General features: G+C 54.0%; 2 protein-coding genes across 2 annotated transcripts; both read left to right on the top strand.

Moving 5' to 3' along the window:
* Nucleotides 1-792: 792 nt before the first annotated feature.
* FOXC2 (forkhead box C2) lies at nt 793-3779 on the top strand. Its single transcript, XM_036440986.2, has one exon. It carries the CDS (start codon nt 1345-1347, stop codon nt 2908-2910), a length of 1566 nt encoding a protein of 521 aa, XP_036296879.1. The 5' UTR covers nt 793-1344; the 3' UTR covers nt 2911-3779.
* Nucleotides 3780-11926: 8147 nt separating this feature from the next.
* FOXL1 (forkhead box L1) lies at nt 11927-14024 on the top strand. Its single transcript, XM_036441215.2, has one exon. It carries the CDS (start codon nt 12780-12782, stop codon nt 13848-13850), a length of 1071 nt encoding a protein of 356 aa, XP_036297108.1. The 5' UTR covers nt 11927-12779; the 3' UTR covers nt 13851-14024.
* The last annotated feature ends 6598 nt before the right edge of the window (nt 14025-20622 follow it).

Here is a 20622-nt window from a genome sequence, read left to right as displayed (position 1 = left end):
GAGTTGTTTCACCGTAATTCCCCAAATTCCACAAAACTGCTCACACGGACGCGGCGAATTACCGAATCCTCCGGCGAGTGTACAGGATTAAAGGACCAAGATATTGCTCTCCCTCCCCTCGCCCTACTCCTCATGTCCCCATATAGATACCGCGGCCCACCTCCTCAGGTGGGGGCAAGGGGCACTCCATTTCTGTAATGTACCCGAAAAACCTTCCTAGGTTATTCTTGAGGGCCCCGAACCTGGAAACTCCCTGTTGATTATTAAATATTGGCTTCAATAATAACATCCAGGAGAGGCCCCTTCCAGGCCAAGCCAGCACGTTTGCTTCGAATCCATTACACCTGGGCCCCGGCAATTAGGAAATCTAATTATTCTCCTCATCACTCATTAATAAGAAAAATAGTCCCTGGGTCTTTGGTACCTATAAGGTTTTTGGGAGAGAGAGAGATTTGACTACATGAATCAATTCGCTTTTATTTTTCAAACTAACTTTTTTTTGCAAAGGAACATCTTTTTCCCCCCTCTGCGCACGTGGGCCCACGAACCAAAATTTGATAATAAAATAAAACTTAATAAGATATAACTCTTTTTCTTGAAAAAAAAAAATCTTTTCACGTTGAGACTGAGCAGCGTTCAAGCCTGGCTCCGCGCGGCTGGGTCTTAGCGCCGACGGATTCCCCGCGCCCTGATTGGGTGCCAACTCCCCGCAGCCGCGGAGCCATTGGTGCAAAGTTCCCGGAGGGGGCGTGGCCGGAGGAAAGTAAAAACTCGCTTTCAGCAAGAAGACTTTTGAAACTTTTCCCAATCCCTAAAAGGGACTTTACTTCTTTTTTCCGGGCTCGGCGGCAGGGCAGCCCGTCTGGACCCCGGCTCGCTGACCCCCAGGGCTACCGGTTTGCCGGGAGGCTCCGAGAGCCGCCGTACTCCTCCTGGCACCGACCAAGGGGCCAGCCTCGGTCCGCTGCGCGCGCGGCGTCCCCGCTGGGTCCCCAGCCGCCCGCCGGAGCTGCCACCCGCCGGGTCCCGAGAGCCAGCGAGCGAGCGAGGGAGCCAGCGAGCAGGGGCCGGCGCTGAGCTCGCCCGGGTCGCGCCCTCCAGGATGCTGATCCCTCCGGTCCGCTGAAGCGAGCGCGCCCCTTCTCCGTCCGAAGGCGGGAGCCAAGCGCCGGCGCCTCCTCCAACCTCGTCCCCGAGGCTTCCAAGCACCCGGGGCTCCCCCCGCCCGGCCGGCTCCCTCCCTCTCTCGCTCTCTCACTCCCGCTCGCTCTCTCGCTCTCGCAGGTCCTTCCTCGCGGTCCGTGCGCTCAGCACAGGCGGCGGCGAGCCTGTCTCGGACGCAGCATGCAGGCGCGCTACTCCGTGTCCGACCCCAACGCGCTGGGAGTGGTGCCCTACTTGAGCGAGCAGAATTACTACCGGGCGGCGGCGGCGGCGGGCGGCTACGGCGGCATGGCCAGCCCCATGGGCGTCTACTCGGGCCACCCGGAGCAGTACGGCGGCGCGGGCATGGGCCGCTCCTATGCGCCCTACCACCCCCACCACCACCACCAGCCCGCGGCGCCCAAGGACCTGGTGAAGCCGCCCTACAGCTACATCGCGCTCATCACCATGGCGATCCAGAACGCGCCCGAGAAGAAGATCACCCTGAACGGCATCTACCAGTTCATCATGGACCGCTTCCCCTTCTACCGGGAGAACAAGCAGGGCTGGCAGAACAGCATCCGCCACAACCTGTCGCTCAACGAGTGCTTCGTCAAGGTGCCCCGCGACGACAAGAAGCCCGGCAAGGGCAGCTACTGGACCCTGGACCCAGACTCCTACAACATGTTCGAGAATGGCAGCTTCCTGCGGCGCCGGCGGCGCTTCAAGAAGAAGGACGTGCCCAAGGAGAAGGAGGAGCGGGCCCACCTCAAGGAGCCGCCCCCGACGGCGGCGGCGGCCAAGGGCGCCCCGGCCGGCCCCCCGGGGCTGGCGGACGCCCCCAAGGAGGCCGAGAAGAAGGTGGTGGTGGTGATCAAGAGCGAGGCGGCGTCGCCCGCCCTGCCGGTCATCACCAAGGTGGAGACCCTGAGCCCCGAGAGCGCGCTGCAGGGCAGCCCGCGCAGCGCGGCCTCCACGCCCGCCGGCTCCCCCGACGACGGCTCGCTGCCCGAGCACCACGCGGGCGCGCAGCCGCCCAACGGGCTGCCGGGCTTCAGCGTGGAGAACATCATGACGCTGCGAACGTCGCCGCCGGGCGGCGAGCTGAGCCCGGCTGCGGCGGGGCGCGCGGGCCTGGTGGTGCCGCCGCTGGCGCTGCCCTACGCGGCCGCCGCGCCGCCCGCTGCCTACGGGCAGCCGTGCGCGCAGGGCCTGGAAGCGGGCGCGGCCGGCGGCTACCAGTGCAGCATGCGCGCCATGAGCCTGTACACGGGCGCCGAGCGGCCCGCGCACATGTGCGTGCCGCCCGCGTTGGACGAGGCCCTCTCGGACCACCCGGGCGGCCCCACGTCGCCCCTGAGTGCCCTCAACCTCGCCGCTGCGGGCCAGGAGGGCGCGCTGGCCGCCGCGGGCCACCACCACCCGCACCACGGCCACCACCACCCGCAGGCGCCGCCGCCCCCGCCGGCCCCCCAGCCGCCCCAGTCGGCGCCGCCGCAACCCGCAGCCGCCGCGGTGCAGGCGGCCTCCTGGTATCTCAACCACAGCGGGGACCTGAACCACCTTCCCGGCCACACGTTCGCGGCCCAGCAGCAGACTTTCCCCAACGTCCGGGAGATGTTCAACTCCCACCGGCTGGGGATCGAGAACTCCAGTCTCGGGGAACCCCAGGTGAGCGGGAACGCCAGCTGTCAGCTGCCCTACAGATCCACGCCATCCCTGTACCGCCACGCCGCCCCCTACTCCTACGACTGCACCAAATACTGACCCTCTCGGACAGTCCTGGCTTCGCCTCGCAGACCTGACCCTCTCGAACAGTCCAGCCTTGCAGAGACGCAGAAAAGAACCCAAACGCGACCGCCAGCTTTTTTTCTCAGACCCGGGAGCAGAGCGGGAAGCTGCAGGTAACTTACATTCGCCGCCCCGTTTCTGAGGTTCTTGCGAAGCGCCCTCCCCGGTGAAGGGACATAGCCCAACGAAATGAATATTAAAATCCCCCTCCCCTACCAGGATGGCTGTGCTCTTGGCTCCACTGGGGGAGGTTTCCAAAATTAAATTATGGACCAAATCCCATAGCGACCCAGTAAATGACTCTCTGTAGAGACTTCCATAGGCTTATGGGGATCTCTATAGATTTGTGTATGTGCTGTGTGTAATTTTAAATTTCTCTAACTGTGCTGTACAAACGTGTGGATTTGTAATCAGGCTATTTTTGTTGTTGTTGTTGTTGTTGTTGTTGTTCAGAGCCATTAATATAATATTTAAAGTTGAGTTCACTGGATAATTTTCATCTTGCCCAGCCATTCTAACTGCCAAGTCGAAAATTCATAAAACCTTATGTGGGGTTTCCCCCTTGGACAATTACCAGATATAATTCTTTCCCCAGTTGTAGATCTTTTGCAAAACAAGAACATAATTTATTTTTTTGTTGCTGTTGGCCTAAAAAAGAAGTCAAGTATCTGATACTTTTTATTTACAAAGTGTGATGGTTTTGTATAGTAGATTTCTCCTTGAGCATTCCTAAAAGAAAAGAAAAAAAAAACCTTAAAAAATTTAACGTCACCTGTGTCTGTCTTACATGGTCTTCATTGTTGTACGTACCTTAAAATAAACCCATGTTGTTTTTCTGCCCCCAACACAGTGTGTTTGTGTTCTCGCATTTAAAACAAAGTCTCGGTGGGTTTGCAAATCCACCTGCATAGGTTATTTCTGTTACACAGGCGGGTAAGTGTGTAGACAGACATATCTAGGTGATCACAGAACAAGGGGGATCCTTCCCTCTTGTCGTCTTCATAATTGAAAAGGCTTTCTATTAATTTGGAATTTCAACATGGTTGAGGCCGACCAGACCAGGGACGGTCCCTCTTAGACGCCACCGCCAGAAGGACTGCTTGCTGGAATGTCATTTGCTGTCATGCATTTTGCTAAAGGCAGAAAAACAGACCAATTGTCCAGACATGCAGTGCCATTCCACGTGAATGCCCACCCTTCCCCGATTTAGGTGGGGAAGGAGAAGCGTCTTCTGTTAGCAAACTGCAAGCCAGGAGGAGTCCAGCTTCGCCTGGATTTCCTAAAATGCGGGCTTAGGCACCCACTTCAGTGGTTTTTTGGAGAAGAGTTTGCACTGGGCCAGTGAACGACCAGAGGGAACTGAGTCCGTAGCGTTTAGTGACCATCCCAAAAATGGCCTGTTCAGAGGTGCATTTCAGACCTCTTCTTGATTTCCAAATCCTTACCCTATTGCAGTGAAAAATCATAAAGCTTCCTTGCTCTTCAAAAAACAATTTCCAGGGCTTGGGTTCTACATTTATCCACCTTTTCAGACTTTAAGTAACGAGGTTATTTCTCTTTTCGATGTTGATATCTCATATTTTTATTTTTAATAGCAATACAACTTTTGTGAGATGTGGCCAAAGGGGACACGGTTTTGTTATCGATTTCACTGGCCCAAACCCGCCAAATCCCCTGCTGGTCCGCCCCTGTGCCTGAATGTTGAGGCTGGAGCTCCAAATTGGGGGATGTTTTCCCATGCCAGCAGGTGAGCTGTGCCTCCCCCAGGGCCAAACTCCACGTGAAAGGGACATTATGAGCCAGGATAATTTCCCAAAAGGTGATTTTCCTGGATGCAGCGATGACGTGAGATATAACCTGGGTGCTGTATTGTTGTTTTAAACATGGCATTCTGTCTCTAGGTCGTGCTGAGATAGAATTAGGAAAAGTTTGGTCATAATAATTTCCCCCGTATATGTGACCCAGATTCTTTCAGTCTATGGCCCCAGAGATGGCATGTGGTTAAAACGCTGCCTTCTATTCCTTTTCATAATGTGCAGGGAGGGAGCCCCAGTGCTCCAGGCTTGCCTTGGGCAGGCCCCCAGGCCACAGTGCTTTGGACTAGCTAGCTACGGGGTGGGAAGAGGTGTGTGTGTGTGTGTGTGTGTGTGTGTGTGTGTGTGTGTGAGGGAGGGAGGGAGAGAGAGAGAGAGAGAGAGAGAGAGAGAGAGAGAGAGAGAGAGACCCCTCTCTGAGCTGCAGAGAAAGAGGCAGCCCGGCTCCTTGCCCAGCTCTGGCAGGCTGGTTTCGCTGGTTTCGTTTTGCTCCTGTTTCTTTTATGCTGTTGCCGCGGGAGAAGCCAGAGTATTCTAGCTGGCTTTCTCCCTTCCCAGGTGTTTCAAAGAGTCCTCCCAAAAGATTACCCTCATCTTAAGTTTTGGCAATCAGAGCAGCTCTGAGAGACACGCAGAGAATACAAGGCAGAGAAAGGGGATGGGGTTAGGCGAGAGACCCAGCTCAGCCTCTATATGCCCTGGATCTTCTACCTTCAGGAAAGCATCTGAAGTCCCCATTGTGGGGATAGCTCTCCAGAAGGTTTCCCCCAATTGGGTGCACGACATAGTGAGGGGCTCCTCATTCCCCTGGGACCATGGGCAACTTGGGGGATCGCATTTCGTGTGGAGGGCTGGGGATCCGAGGGTCACCTGGGGATCCCTCAGTCGGAAGTCCTAGGAGCCAAGCTAGGTGTAGGTGCCAGAAGGCTGGCCCATGTGCTGGGCGCTGAGCTCAGAGCTGGCTCAGCTCAGCCCTTAAGCCCCGATGTGGACCCGGGGCCTCGGGGAGCCTGTTTCTCCTGGGCTGGCGGAATAGGAAGATCCCAGAGCAGGAGCAGGACACCTTGAGCAGCAGGTATCCAGGCACCAGCAGGACTGCCTTTTGGTGACTTTCCAGCTCCCTGCACGTCTACTGCCCATGCACACAGACTGAGTGCTGGGCCCGCAGGTTGTCTGCTTCTCAGATCCACTTGCTGCCCCTTCCTTCAGCCAGTCAGTCCTCGGTCCTCCCAAGGCCCCGGGCCTGTCCGGGAAGGGGGAAGGAAATACAGGGTGGAAGGGCCTGAAAGTCTGTGCAGGCTGGTAGGCCTCAGGGCCTGGTGGCTCTGTGGTTCACCAGAACGCAGTCTGCATAAAGCCATGCTGGCAATTGTGTTCCTTCGTCACCTAATAAGATACAGTCCTGCAGGTCTCAAAGATACTGCGGATAACAAGGAAGCAACCCCAAGACCATGGCAGAAACCATTTCCCTGGAAGTTGACCCTGTGTCTCTCACTGGACCAAGTCTCTGAGCAGTTTAGACAGACATGGGCAGCCTGGAGAGACCCCGAGGCCTCTGAGCACCCCGATCGCTCCCAGGTCCAGAGAAGCGGCAGCTGGAGAAGCCTCTGCTTCGCAAGTAAGACGTGGAGAGATGCCTAACCTCACCTCTCAGGGAGGAAGGGCTGCTGGTGTGCCACCACCGCCCTCCTGACCTCTCTCCAAGGCCAGACTGGGGTGTATGGCTGGCTGGACCTCCTTGCCCTGGTTCAAACATAACCAAAATCAGTGTTGACATCCATCCTGGAAGCAGGAGCGCTGGGCTAGGAACCAGAAGGCCACATCTCGCCGCTGTGTGAAGAGGCGGCTCCACCTTGGCCTGGGTCTGCTCCTCTGTAGCCTGACCAGGTGAGTGCCAGGGCATCGGGGCAGCCCGCACTTTCCCTCCCCGCCGCTGAGGCTCCTGCCCTGGGTCCTTCGTTATCCCCTCTTCCCTTCCCTATCAGCAAGAAGTGAAGATCCCATGTGGAAGGGAAGAAAACACAGGGTCCTGGGAACTTAAGCATTTGGCTCGTAAATCTTTCGGGGTCCATCTCCTCCTCTCCACCCCAAGACTGCCTGGGGGTCACCTCCGGGCCTGGGAGAGGCTTGTGAGCAGCACTCAAAGCACAGAGAGCAGAGTTCCCAGGTCCCCCTTGGAGAAAACAAGCTGTGGTGGCTGAGCACTTGCCTCCTCCAGCTCCCATCCCAAATCCGAAAATAAAACTGGGCCCTCCTGGGCAAGGTTGGCCCGATGAGAACTTACCCAGAAAAGACACCTTGATTAATGCACAGAACTGTGTATCTTGAGAATGTGCTGGGTCTCAGAGCCTGTGCCTGGCACCCTGTGGGATGTGTGTCGGGCTCTCCCCTGGGCAACACAATGGTGGCTATTGGTGAGGTGGAAACGGACAAGTAGAGAGCTGAGGGTTTACGGCTTTTTTTTTTTTTTTTAATATATTTTATTGATTTTTCACAGAGAGGAGAGAGAGAGAGTAGAACATCGATAGAGAAATCATCGATCAGCTGCCTCTTGCACACCCCCTACTGGGGATGTGCCCGCGACCAAGGTGCATGCCCTTGACCGGAATCGAACCCGGGACCTTTTAGTCCGCAGGCGGACGCTCTATCCACTGAGCCAAACTGGTCCCAGCAAGGGTTTACGGCTTTGTGTCAGCCAGGCCAGGGGCGCCTGGGGGCTGGACTCCAGGTGAGCAGGACACGCTGGGTCGGAGCCACCAGTGACTTCCTGCACCACATACTTGGAATGCTTTCCCAAACTTTGAGAAGCATTCCCTGCCTGCCTGTTTCTTGCGTGGCCTCAGCTCACCAAGGCGTTTGCAATGTTTGCTTTCTGACATAGGCATGTGAGGAAGGGGGTGGAATGCTTTAGGGCGCTTGGAAGGCTGGGCAGCCACAGTCAGGGACGGCCACTGAGCCTGGGAAGACTCCACCGCCTGGACTTGTAGGAGCCTTTCTCTCACTTTTGCAAGATGCCTGCTGTGCAGCAAAGGCAGAGGGGCACAGCTGGCGGAGAGTTAGGTTTCCGAATGTGTCTCCCCGGTGTGATGGTTTTCCTAGCATCAGGCTTATGGGGACTTCATCCTGGGGCTGTGAGGCTGTGAAAAGCTGAAGTGGAGGGCAGGCGGTGGGTTGACAGATTGATGGGCCTGCTGGCATTGCAAGTCCCTGAAGGGAACGGAGTTGGGGAGCATGGGAGGGCAGTTCCTGGCCTCTTGAGCCTGGACTATAGCTTTGTGCTCAATCTATGGCCACCCAGGTTGGGAGGTCATGAAGGCCAGAGACTCCTCTGACCACAGACTCAGTAGCCCTTGGGCCTGGGCCTTCCCTTTCCCAGAAGCCCCTCTGGTTCTCCCTGCCTTCATGTTATTCTTGCAGGCAGGCTCCCCAGCGGAGCCTTGCTCTCTGAGCTGAGTCCACAGGCACCAGCTCAGGCCCTCTGCACAGGCCAGTGGGGGGTTCATGTGACCTCGGGTGGGCATACCACCTCTAGCTCTCTGGGCTCGTTTCTCAACTGGAAAACCATGGGGTCCTCAAATAAGGCTGTTGTGAAGATTAATGGATCCAACACAGAACATGAAAGTGCTTCAATAGGGCCCAGCCCGTAGTAAGGACATACTGTTAGATGTTAGGATTTGCCTGGAAACAGAAGAGAACAGCTTCTGTGGTCTCAATTAGCTGTACGTCTCAGGGTAAACTGCTTGGTTAGGGCAGTGTGTGCCCTAACTGCCCCTTTTTAGACCCTTTAAATCCTTTGGGGGAACAAAGTGAGCTCTAAAGGATAAATAATTAGGAAAATCTCATCCTGCTCTGTGGGTTTCACTCAGTATTAGCTGAAAGCTAAGGGTTATCTCAGTTCCGACCCCCTACCCCCATTGCTGAGAAGCGCAAAGACCCGGCTCTCCAGTCTTTTCAATGTGGGAGAGGAGGAGGGCAGGGCTGGGGGGAGCTGGGGCTTCTGGGTTTAGTAGGATAAAAGTGAGGACGCTTGGTTTTCTGCTTATAATGCCCCAAATCTCCAGCTCTGGTGGCTCTGAGTACCACCCCTCTCTGGAGCTTACTCCAGGCACAGCCCTTGGAGCTTCTGTGGACACCTGAGGCTGTCAACCCTCAGAGAACCTACCTTCGGAGGAAAAAGTGTGAGTTCTGATCCCTGTTCTGCAGTTTACTACCTACAGTGTCTTGGGGGTGTTCTGTGCCCAGCCTCAGTTTTGTCATCTGTGAAATGGGTCAGCCCCCTGCCTTTCATAGATGCTGCAGGGCCCATAGCATCCACACACAACGGCTACTACCATGCACTTGTTTCCCTGGCTTTGCAAGGAGGACTTGGCCTCAAGTTCTGGGTCTGCAGAATGGGGACTGGGCAGGTTTCTGCTGTGAGGAATGAATGACCTAACATAAGGAAAGCACTCAGAGCAGTGCCAGCTTATATTAGCCTCCAGTACATTTTAGTTACTAATGCTATTTTTTTTTTATCATCCTCTTTTCCAATGTTTTCAGGGTGTCAGTGAGGTGACCTGGCTAAGTAAGTCCTGCATCTTTCCACCCTCACTCTTCTCAAATACATTGCACATATGGTAGAATCAATTACACACACACACACACACACACACACATACATATACATATACACTGTCTTTACACTTAGAAAACGAAGCACATATTTGGAGAGATAACACAGGTTGTCATTAACGTGACTGTTGGCTCTTTAATTTGCCAGCGGAGCAGAGGAAGGGTAGGTGACCCTGGTAGTGAGAGGGCAGTAGATTGGAGCTCCTCTCTCTCCTTGCGCCTCTTTGGTCCAGGTTGGCGGCTGGCCTCTGCCCAGCCTGCCCGAGGAGAAGGCTTTCTCCCCACAGGTGGGACCTGGGAAAGGTACTGTCTACCCTCAGCCCACGCTGACCCCGATTTCTGATTTCTGCCCTGGTCCTTCCGCAAACATCAGGCAGGGCATCTCGGGGCTTCCCTGCGGGCTGGCATTGGTGCTCGCACTGACTTCAGACATGAATGCTCTTCTCTGGGATCTGAAGGCTTAGGAATACACAGGGAACTTTCAGTATCTCCACCTGGCTTTCTGGGACTCCCCCTCTGCCCAGCTATCCTGCAATGCAAGCTCCGCTACCTCCCCTTCCCTCTCCCCCATTCCTCCTCTTCCCAGGTCCCTGCCCCTGGGTCTCGGCTCGCTGGGTCCTAACCCACAGAGCTTCCGCACGAGGGCGCATCCGCTCTCAGACTTGAAGGCTTCTGCCTTGCGCTCCCCGGAAATTCGCTCCAGCGCGGTCTTTCCTATCATCGCAGTTGCAAAAGCTCTTCACTTGGGAGGCCCGGATTCATCTCCGCGGGAGAGCCCTGATGGGGCGCCAGGCCCTAGGTCTATGGCTGCAAGCTCTGGGAAACATTGCAAACCTCAGCAAACACGCCGCAAGGCTGGAGATGCCTCTCCAGACCGCGACTAGAACTCGGATTTTTCTCCTCTCTCCGCCTTTACTATCAGTGACCCGCCCACCAGACGCGCGTGTCTCCGCCCGCGTCCGGCCCATGCCCAAATCGGGTGGTGTTTATTATTGTACGAATCCAAACTCGGATACGCCTTAGAGTTTAGAAGGAGCGTCGCTGCGGCGGCGTGCCTTTCTGGAGAGGCAGGGATGTGCGTGCCGGACTCCGGTGGCAGGGTAGCAGCTCCGTGAAGGGCTCAGAGTGCGGAGGTGGGGGTGGGCGTGTGGATGTCACCAGCTTATTTTTTGTTCTGCGTCTGTTAGAACGGGCGAGGCTTGAAGCCGAGCTGGACCCCAACTTGAACTCGCTGGGGGCGCGCTGATCTTGGAGAGGCTGCGGATGCCCCGGGACTGTGGGGCCCAGGGTTGCCAAAGCGCCCGGCATAGAGGCTCTTTTCTCCCACCAGGGTTTAAGGGAGTGTTCAGGTAAGAGCCAGAGATCCAGAGAGAGGACAGCGCCCCGCCCCCTGCAGGCAAGAGGGCCACCCTCAGGACCTAGGCCCGGGCGGGCGGGCCAGGTCCCAAAGGAAGGTTGCCCCGGGTTAGAAATGCCGCGCCCTGGATGGAGGCTGGGAGGTGTGTCCCAGGGCCTGGCCTGGCACTCCCTCAAGCCGCGCCTGCGCCCAAACCGGTCTTTCCACTCAGATCGCTGACTTCCTTTCGGTATTTCAAACGTATTCGCTCTCCCACGGGCTATCCGGAACCCCCAAACTTCTGGACTCCCCATTTTGGGGTGATGTTATCCTGAGCGCTCGAAACCAGCCTGCAGCAGCGTGTAGCCTCTCTGACAGCAGAAGTAGCAGCCCCCCCCCCCCCCCATTGCACCTCGAGTGCCTCTCTCCCCATCAGGGTGGGAGCCAGACCTGGGCAATTTCTATGCCTCCCTCCTTCTCAGCCCCCCCATTCCCCCCACACCCCCCTTACACACACTCCTCCATCTTCTCTTTGGGATCACGACCCATTCACTCAATGGAACGCCAATTCAGTCATCCGGAATGCTGGTGTTGTGTTTTTTTCCCCCCTTTAAAAGATATTCGTCAGAGATCATAAACAAGAACTAGTCACGCCACATGCCCCCCATTCCTTCAACGAGGTGGAGTGAGGGCAGGACACCTCCAAGGGAATCAGCATCATCCAGGGCTTTTGATTCAAACTCTGACGTGGCTAAAAATGTAAAATGCACTGGGGGGGGGGGGTGCAACTGAACCCCAGAGTGAGTGGGTGGGTTGGGGGAGACCAAGCAGGCTTTCCAAATGTTTAATGTAATCATGGGCCAGCTGCGTGCACTTGTAAAGTTGTTATAACCCCCTCCTTGTTATAAACAGGAAAGCGCAGAATATAAAGCAAGAGACCCGCATTCACAAATACCAGCTCTCCCCAGCCAGCTGCCAAATTCCCCTTTTATGGTCTTTCTTGCTTGCAACCTCAGTCCCATTAGAAAGACCTTTGCTTTTCCCCCTGAATTTTTCAATCCGGTGTATTTGGAAACTTTGGGCCAGGTAGCCCAAGCCCCATCCCTCTCCTTGGCACCAGAGGTGTTGTCGTCAGGAAAAGCTGGGCTCCAGGATCCTTTCCCCTGGCTGCCCCTGGGGTACTGGGTACTAGCACCTATCCAGGGCCATGACTTCCTTAGGGGCAAGCCCAGGACCTGCCCTAGGAGGTCTGCATCCTTTTCTCATCAGACTCCCAACCCTCTCTGATGGAGATGCCTCTCCCCACAACAGATGTCAAAGCTTTCAGAGATCTAGGAAGGCATCCCTTGAGACTGTGCCATCTCCACACCTCCTACTAAGCCTGGGAGAAGAAAAGACCTTTTGTGGAAGGCTGGGCTGTTGGGGGAGGGGGGGGGAAGAGGGCTCCCCCAGGTCAGCGGTAAAAACTCACCCCTGCGTTCCGCCCCCCATCCCACCTCTCCTTCCTGGCCCCGCAGACCCCGCTCCCAGGCACCCGGGCCCACATCCTGCCTTGCTGACTGTGTGTGCTCACAGCGTCAAGGGGTGGACGCGATATTTCAAACATCAGATCAGTGCGTTTATATATTGGGTGCCCGGAAATTTTTCCAAATAAACACAGCTTGATTCAACTTGGGTGGGCGGACTTATCAACAGACTAATTCTATAAACAAATGAAGGAATAGCCCCGACACCGATTGGCTGGTATCGAAAAGACACGTGGAGGGAAAAGCTCGGAGTTTTTTTCGGCAATGAAATTTTAATTAATGTGGGTGGGCTGAGAACACAACGACTGTTTATCATAGACAATTTATTTTCCAGCGCTAAGTCAACATATAATAGCAAACTTACAACAATTATTTAACATTTTCTAAAGCCATGAAGAAGGGACAGAGCGCGGAGCGGCCGGGGAGAGCGGCGGCGGAGCGGGAGGCAGACGCGCGGCGGCAGGCGCCCCGGGAGGGTCCTCGCGGCGCGGGGCGCGGTCCCTAAGCCGCAGGGGCTTCTGGCTTCGCGGGGAGCTCGGCCTCCGGCGCGCCCTCGCCATGAGCCACCTCTTCGGCCCCCGGCTGCCGGCCCTGGCGGCCTCGCCCATGCTCTATCTGTACGGCCCCGAGAGACCCGGGCTGCCTCTGGCCTTCGCCCCGGCGGCGGCCGCCCTGGCGGCCACGGGCCGGGGGGCAGAGCCCCCCCAGAAGCCTCCCTACAGCTACATCGCGCTCATCGCCATGGCGATCCAGGACGCGCCCGAGCAGAGGGTCACCCTGAACGGCATCTACCAGTTCATCATGGACCGCTTCCCTTTCTACCACGACAACCGGCAGGGCTGGCAGAACAGCATCCGCCACAACCTCTCGCTCAACGACTGCTTCGTCAAGGTGCCCCGCGAGAAGGGGCGGCCGGGCAAGGGCAGCTACTGGACGCTGGACCCCCGCTGCCTGGACATGTTCGAGAACGGCAACTACCGCCGCCGGAAGAGGAAGCCCAAGACGGGCGCCGCCGGGCCCCCGGAGGCCAAGCGGTCCCGCGCGGAGGAGACGCCGGAGCGCACTGCGGTGGCGCAGCCCGAGGCGGGGAGCGGGGAAGGGCGGCCCCGGCCCGCGACCCCCCGCCACGAGGGAGCGCCCTCGCGCTCCTGGCCCCTCCCGGAGGGCTCCCCGCCGGCGTCTCTCCTTGGTCCCCCCGGGCTCGAGCCCCCAGAGGTGGATGCGGGGGGCGGTGCCGTCCAGGTCGCGGCGGCGGCGGCGGCGGCGGCGGGCCAGCAGGCGCGCCCGGTGGATGGCCCGGGGACCCCCGCGCGCCCCGGCGCCTGCTGCAGCTCTCCGAGGAGCGCCGCCGACAAGCCCAAGAGCTTCAGCATAGAGAGCATCCTGGCCGGACGGCAGGGCCAGAAGCCGGCTGCAGGGGCCGAGCTCCTGGCGGGTGCCAAGCTGGATCCCGGCGGCGGCGGCTGTTTGGGGACCTCGCTTCTGGCCGCCTCCACTGGTCTCTGCCCGCCTTTCAACGCTTCCCTCATGCTGGACCCGCACGTCCAGGGCGGCTTTTACCAGCTCGGGATCCCCTTCCTCTCCTACTTCCCTCTGCAGCTCCCCGACACCCTGCTCCACTTCCAGTAAAAAGTGCACAGCGGAGCCGTTCTTCCCCCCATGTCTGCCCGGGTCTGGGCTTCTCCCGAGTCACCGGGGCTCCCACTGCTGGGGGAAGGAGACTGAAAAACCAGCAAAAAAGCATCTTTTCCTCGCGGAAGTGTGGATCCTGAGATGTGTTTCCAACTTATGCGCGCAGGTGTGTGTGTGTGTGTGTGTGTGTGTGTTGGGGGTGGGGAGGGGATGAGGGTGGAAGGAGGCGCTTCTGGGAAGGGATCTTCCCTGACCTGGACTTCTTCTTCGGATATTTAAACGATCCTGCCCGCTTGGAGTTTGGGCATCTCAGACCTCCTACTGTGGGATGAGAATTCCTTGACCTGAGGTCAGTTTGAAGGTGTGATCTTCGGCCACCCACCACATGTCCTGCGTGTCTGGGGCACACGAAGGCTCGGGCACCCCGAAGGCAGGACGGCAGGAGGAAGACTGGCCAGCTCCATTGTGGGTGTGACTCGGGCCTTGGCTCCCACAAGCCTGGGAGATAGGGGGGTGCCCACAGCTGGGGTGGTCCCTGAAGTCCAGTTGCGGGAACACCGAGGGTGACCCTGTTTTTCAGGTTCTTTGCCGGATCTAAGCCCTGGTGAGGATTCACAACCAATGTCCAGCTGGAAGATGAGAAACCACATTTTTATTTTAAATAGAGAAGCTTTCTGTATTTTTCTTTCTTTTTCTTTCTAGAGGAAAAGAAACATGTTCTATTCTTGGCTAAATACTTGATTCTTTTTACTATAACAATTGCCCTGTGAAAACATTTATATTAACAACTGTTAAGAAAGTGCACACTATATAATTTAGTCATTAGCCATTAGTCAAGACACAGGTTCTCCAAGGCACGTTACCAACCCTAGCAGTAGTCCTATCTCTTTACTTTTGTGTTTAAGGGATCAAAGATTTCAGAGGGGACCGGAAGTGTGTGAAGGGGAGGGAAGATGTCGCAGACAATGTAAGATTTTTCTACTTTCATGTTTTCTTCAAGATCTAGGTTTAATTGCTTTTACATTTCCAGAATTGGGTAGTGAAGGACTACTATCATCAAAAAAGTTGGGTGAAACAAACACATGGAAAGCAGGCAAAGGGAGAGATGGGTTAGGGGCTGGAGGAGTAAGGAAATCTGCTGGTTGCCACTCTGTGGACCCCAAAGAACATAAGGCATGTTGGGAGGATTCTTTGAGATATTCCCAGCCCATTGCATCCCAGTCTGCAACTAGACCCCATTCCTCCCTCCAACCCCTACCAAGCAGACCCGGAGCCAAAGCTAAATAAACCCATTATGGAGGTGACTGGAAGTCTGGTGGGAGGGGTGGGTTGCAAGGCAGGGGTCCGCAGCAAAGACCTAGTTAAGAAAATTGAGATTTTTAAAAAAAGAAAATTGAGATTTTTGCAGCCCAGTTTAAGCTCAGAACTTCTGGAAAATGCACCTAACCTCTGTGGTATCTCTCTTTGGGTTATCTTAAAGCAGATTTCCTGAACTTCCAAGTTACTTTAATTTTATCTAATGTGGAATAGGCACAGTAAGTCATAAGTTCTGGAGGTAGGCATCAATAGGGCTTCAAAATGACCTTTAAATAGTTTCTAGGACTTATATAAAAATGAACATGAACTTTACATTAAGAGAACCTTATTGGCTAATATGTTGGAAAGGAAATTTAGGAAAAGACTAATAATTTAATAATTTGTAGGCACAGAATTGACTTTCTGAGAATTCATCCTTAAAGCTATGTGCTACTGACTGACTCATCAATGTTTCCCTGATGGCATTCTACCCAGGCTGGTGGGAACATGTTAGTGAGCTGCAGAGTGCCCTTGACGTTAAGGACTTGGATGAGATTCTGTTGCTGAGATCTAGGCTTTACTGTGATTGATTTAAAATGTGGCAGGAGAGCTGCCATTGGCTAGTTTGTTACCCCAAAGTCTCAGCCTCTGCGAATAAAGTTGTTTTTTTACTAACCTCTCAGTGACTGGCTCGGTGGATTACTGGGGGGAACAAACAAACAATGTATTAAGAAAGAGGGGACTGGGATTACATGTGGGAGCTCTGTCAGCATCTCAGGGGCCTTAGCAGGAAACCCCAGGGCCATTGGATACTGCCTGCATGTCCAAAAGCATGGGATATGGCCGCTGTATAGGATATGTTTTATATATTTTTCTTTTTTGTGTTTGACTTTCTATCTTGTGTGTTTTGTTAATGTGTGATGGCTGTCTTCTGGAGAAGCCAACAATCTAATTCTGCCATTTAAAAAGGATGGTATTTTAGAGTTACAGTTCTAAAAATATAAACTTTTTTTTTTTTATGTCACAGAGGGGAAAAGGCAGAAATGTACATCTATTTTGTAAGGAGGTTTATGCACATATAAGAGACATTCTGTTACCTCATCCCTGCATTTATCTGGCTTAAGGGAAGCCAAGAGGAGTGGACAGTGGGGTCATTTTCTGTGGGTTCTATACAGTTTCATGAATATGTCTTCCTATTGAAGAGAAAGAGGACTTTGGGTCTTAGGAATCCAAATAGCTTTCCTAATGTTCCAGATATAACCATGGGCTTCAAATAATTAAAATACTTAGGGTAAAGGAGAAGTAGCTATCATTCTGAAGGTATGCCTCTGTGCTCTCATCTAAACAAGGGGTACAGGCTCTGTTTTCTGTAAATGACCTTTGGTTCAAGCCCTGATCTCTCTCAAACACAACACACACACACCCCACACACACAAGTTCACTTGTGATCAATATGGGAGATATGCAGGCATGTGCACAATGATAAATAAATAATGTGATTGTATGTATACATGCACATACAAGTGTTCATGTGTGTGTATGTATGTTTATGTTTGGTGTATACAGATGGTCAGACATTCATCTTTTTTGCATATAGGCGGGACAGATAGTCTCAAATCTAGTGCTGAATCCTTTAAAAGTAGCCCAAGTATTGATACTTTTGAAAATATTTTGTTTTTCTACATAGTTCAAGCCAGGAACAATTTAGTTTTTGCACTAGTGTAGTGAAAACTAAAAAAGACTTTATGAAAGAATCTTGGAAGATGTATCAACGTGAGACCTTCACTCCCATGGCTTTGCACAGGCCTTTGCTTTGTCTGGCCTTGCACATGTGCTGGCTCTTGTAGAGGCTTATGGCCTCCTGAGTCTCAAATGCCCCTTAAGGTTTTCTACAATAGAAATGGAAGGGGAGGTGTTTAGTCATTTTTGCATTGCAATCGAGCCTCTCTGAAAAGGAAGCCACATGTGTCTCCACCATTTCATGCAGAATGGTCAGCGTGTAACCATTTGTGGGTTAAAGAATTAGCCACACGTGATGATATTGTTACAGCTGGAGGCCAGGGCCTATCTGCCCAGACGTTGGCAGGCTAATGTTACCACCACAAGAGTGGGTGGCATTTCCAGGAACAAGTGGGAGTGAAAGCCAGGATTGGGTGGACTTCCCACATACATGGTGGCTGGAGTCTTGCTTCCATGAAGTGGGAGTTGTTTCATAGAGTCAAAAATACACAATATTAAGCAAATTTGCTTTTAAAATTAGAGAGCATCAGTTTTTTGGTTTTTTTTGAAAAGTATTTTTCATCCACATTTCAAGCAATTTTTGCAAAATGCCTGAATAGCCAAAGGGCAAGTTCTCTACTACCCTTGCCCTTATTCAGAGGTCCCACATTCAGGGCCCTCGGGGTTAGGCAGATACCCTGGATGTGTGTGGGAGCCTGCGGCGGGCAATAGGGGGGGGGGGTGGAATCTGGATGAACTGGGGGGTTTCTCTCTTCCAGTGGCGTCCAAATGCCAACTGCATTGGGCTCACTGGCCAGATGTGGATTCAAACCCAGGGCTACACCGTGGTGGGCGAATGAGATGGAGCACAAAATGTAGTTCTCTCCTGGGCGGTGGCTGGAGGAAGGGAGCAGAAGACCTGCCGTAAGTCTGGGAGGTACATAGTCAAGTCAGGTGTCTTTAATGGCCTTGGTAGTGAGGAGGGAGGGGAAAGGGAGGTGGTAGGGCAGAGATTTGGTCCCAAAGTCCTTCTTCCATCAGGCTCGAGAACTAGGACTTTAGGAAGAAACAGAAACTCACTTAGATGGGCCACTGGGAAAGAGGAGGGTGAAGAGACTGAAGGAGGAAGGAGCGAGGAAGCTGGGAAGGTACCCAGCCTGGGGTGAGCACAGGGAAGAGGGGATGCAGCCAGTGCTGGCCCAGGTGGGAGCCAGAAGAAACACGCCCCTCTCCCACTCTCCTCATGTTCAGACCTCTGATTGGCTGAGCCCCTCTAGTAATCCACCTACCGGGAACCCAAATGATGCAGTCCATAGGGGTCAGCCTGCGGGGCCAGAGCAGGGGCTGAATGCACCTAGCAGGGTGGGGCAGACAGAGATGGCCAGTGCAGCCGAGGACTTTCCCCTGGGGCCAGTTGGTTGCAGCTTCCCTGACCACACCTTTGATAGCCAAGAGTCAAGACTGGACTCTCCCCGATAATACTGGGGGCCGTAGCTGGCTTTCTAGGTGATTGAATTCTCTCACCTGGCAACTTTCCAAGAGAAGGCGGTTCTAGACCCTAATCTGGGACCCTCTTAAGACACCAGGGTCTGGGCCTGGACTTAGCTCCCCAGGGCCTGTCCCCTGGCTGTAGAGACCCTGCCTTCACTGCTTTGAGCCGAGAGAAGTTGCTAAGGGCTGTGAATGGCTGTACATGGATTTGTCATCCGTTCGCTGAGTACCTAAAACAAAGTCATCCCTCACCGGGTGATGTCCTTGAACATGGCTGATGCTGTGGCCCCCTTCCCACATGTGAATCACACGCTGATGAGGGTGTCTGTCCCCATGCCCAGGTCCAGAGGAAGTAGGATTCGAATGAAGTGTCTCAGCCCTGGACAGGGTCTAGGTCAGGCCTCTTCCAAGGGTGGAGGGATGGCACCTGGTGTTCCCAAGGTTATGTCCTCAGGCAGCAGGGACTGCAAAGCATGACTCAGCTCCTATGATGTGCAGTGCGGAATGTAAATCTCAGCCTCTCCAGCATCCTGGCATCGCCATCTTCTCCAGGTAGCTGCTCTCCACCACCTCCTCTGCACTTTTCTAGGTCTCTTAGACACAACCCTGTCATTGGGGTCTTACTGATTTGTTACTAGGCAGCAATGTGAACCTCAGCTGAGTAAGGAGGGCTACACTAACCTCGTCATCTGTGTGGCCAGCTCTGCCTTCACTTGCTGTGTCTCACCGGTAACTTAAGAGTAAAATAACTTTAATGAGATTTACCTTTCTCCTCTGAACAAGGGGGGAGTAACTGTCTCATCTGGCTGTTGTGAGGGGGAAATGAAATGATGGATTAAATCCGTAGGCCAGCTCCGGCCCCCGTTCTCGCCTGTGAAATGGGAATACTCGTGACTCCTACTGCATAGGGCCGTTGTTGGAATTGGATTAGTTGATGCCTATGAAATAGCTGGTGCACAGACAGCGTCAAGGAAAGGGAGGTTTTATCCACATAGACAGACAGAACCTCGAATCTAAACATGTTTATTTTACAATTCCATCGCAACTTCTTAGATGGGTAACGAAATCATGAACCAACAACTCTCGCTCAGGTTACATAATCCTGGAGCCGGCTTCTCTGGTTCTCCCTGCGGGCGGGCTGGCCTCCATGTCCATCTCTCCATCGCAATGTTCCATCTCCTGAGACGATCCGATCGTCTGAACATGAAACCAAAAGCAAAAAAGCAGCTCTGCGTGGCAGGGGAGCCACGGAAAACCACAGGAGAGTCTGTTTGCACGGGCCGAGGGGAGCAAAGTCCCCGTAGGGTTTCCTAGGAGCTTAGCAGGGGCCCCCAGGGATGGCAGCCCCGCCAGTGTGAACTCAAGGGCTTTGGGAATGAACAAAACTCCTTATTTCTGCCCCCGCACCAAGGCTTTTCCTACGGGCCAGGAAGAGGTTCCATCCCACTCCTGGGGAGGCAAGGACCAGACTGGGGAGCCGTTTCTCCTAAATGCCTTCATTTCCAAGCCCGCCTTATAAAGTGCAAGGAACATTTCTTTAAACGCTGTGGCTAAATATAGCAGGGGCTTGGTCAGTTGGAACATTTTTAGAAAGCACATTACAAATCAGGAATGCTTTGGAGAAATAAATAAACTTTCCCACATTTTTGGACTTCAAGTCAGCACTGGGGGCTTCCATCTTGAGAACACGATGGGGGGAGGGGGAGAAACAATCCTGCTGGTGCCCTTAGTGCACTGGCCAGTGACTCCCCCTTTGCTCCCTGGGTGAGGGGTGAGGGGTCAGGGATGTAGGGGGCGGGGAGACTCTGCCAGGTTAAGAATAACCCAGAGTCTGGTCTGAATAAGGGCCACACAGTGACATAGGAAGTGGGAGTTGCAGAGACATAAATCTATTTGCAGTGCGTTTCACTTCTTGTCTCTGTTGTGTGTCCAAGAGCTCACTGGTCTTATGATGAGATGAGAATGAACCAGGGGGCCGGCCAGCTCCTCTGCTGCAGGAGCCCGAAGCTCTTGCCTCTCCCATGCCATGGCCTCTCCCAGGATCCCCATTCAGCTGGCCTGTGGTGGGACAGGCAGAGCTTTTCTTTTTCTTTCTTAAAAAAAAAAAAAAAAAATTAAAAAAAAAATTAAAAAAAAAATATAAATATATATATTTTTTAATTGATTTTTTTACAGAGAGGAAAGGAGAGGAAGATGGATAGAGAGTTAGAAACATCGATGCCAGAGAAGCATCAACCAGCTGCTTCCTTTACATCCCCCACTG

This window comes from Pipistrellus kuhlii, unplaced genomic scaffold, assembly GCF_014108245.1.
Source record: "Pipistrellus kuhlii isolate mPipKuh1 unplaced genomic scaffold, mPipKuh1.p scaffold_m20_p_17, whole genome shotgun sequence".
NCBI lineage: Eukaryota > Metazoa > Chordata > Mammalia > Chiroptera > Vespertilionidae > Pipistrellus > Pipistrellus kuhlii.
This window is presented reverse-complemented; position numbering and strand designations above follow the sequence as displayed.

Coding starts and splice junctions, on each gene's coding strand:
- FOXC2 (XM_036440986.2), top strand. CDS start 1,345: ATGCAGGCGCGCTACTCCGTGTCCGACCCCAACGCGCTGGGAGTGGTG.
- FOXL1 (XM_036441215.2), top strand. CDS start 12,780: ATGAGCCACCTCTTCGGCCCCCGGCTGCCGGCCCTGGCGGCCTCGCCC.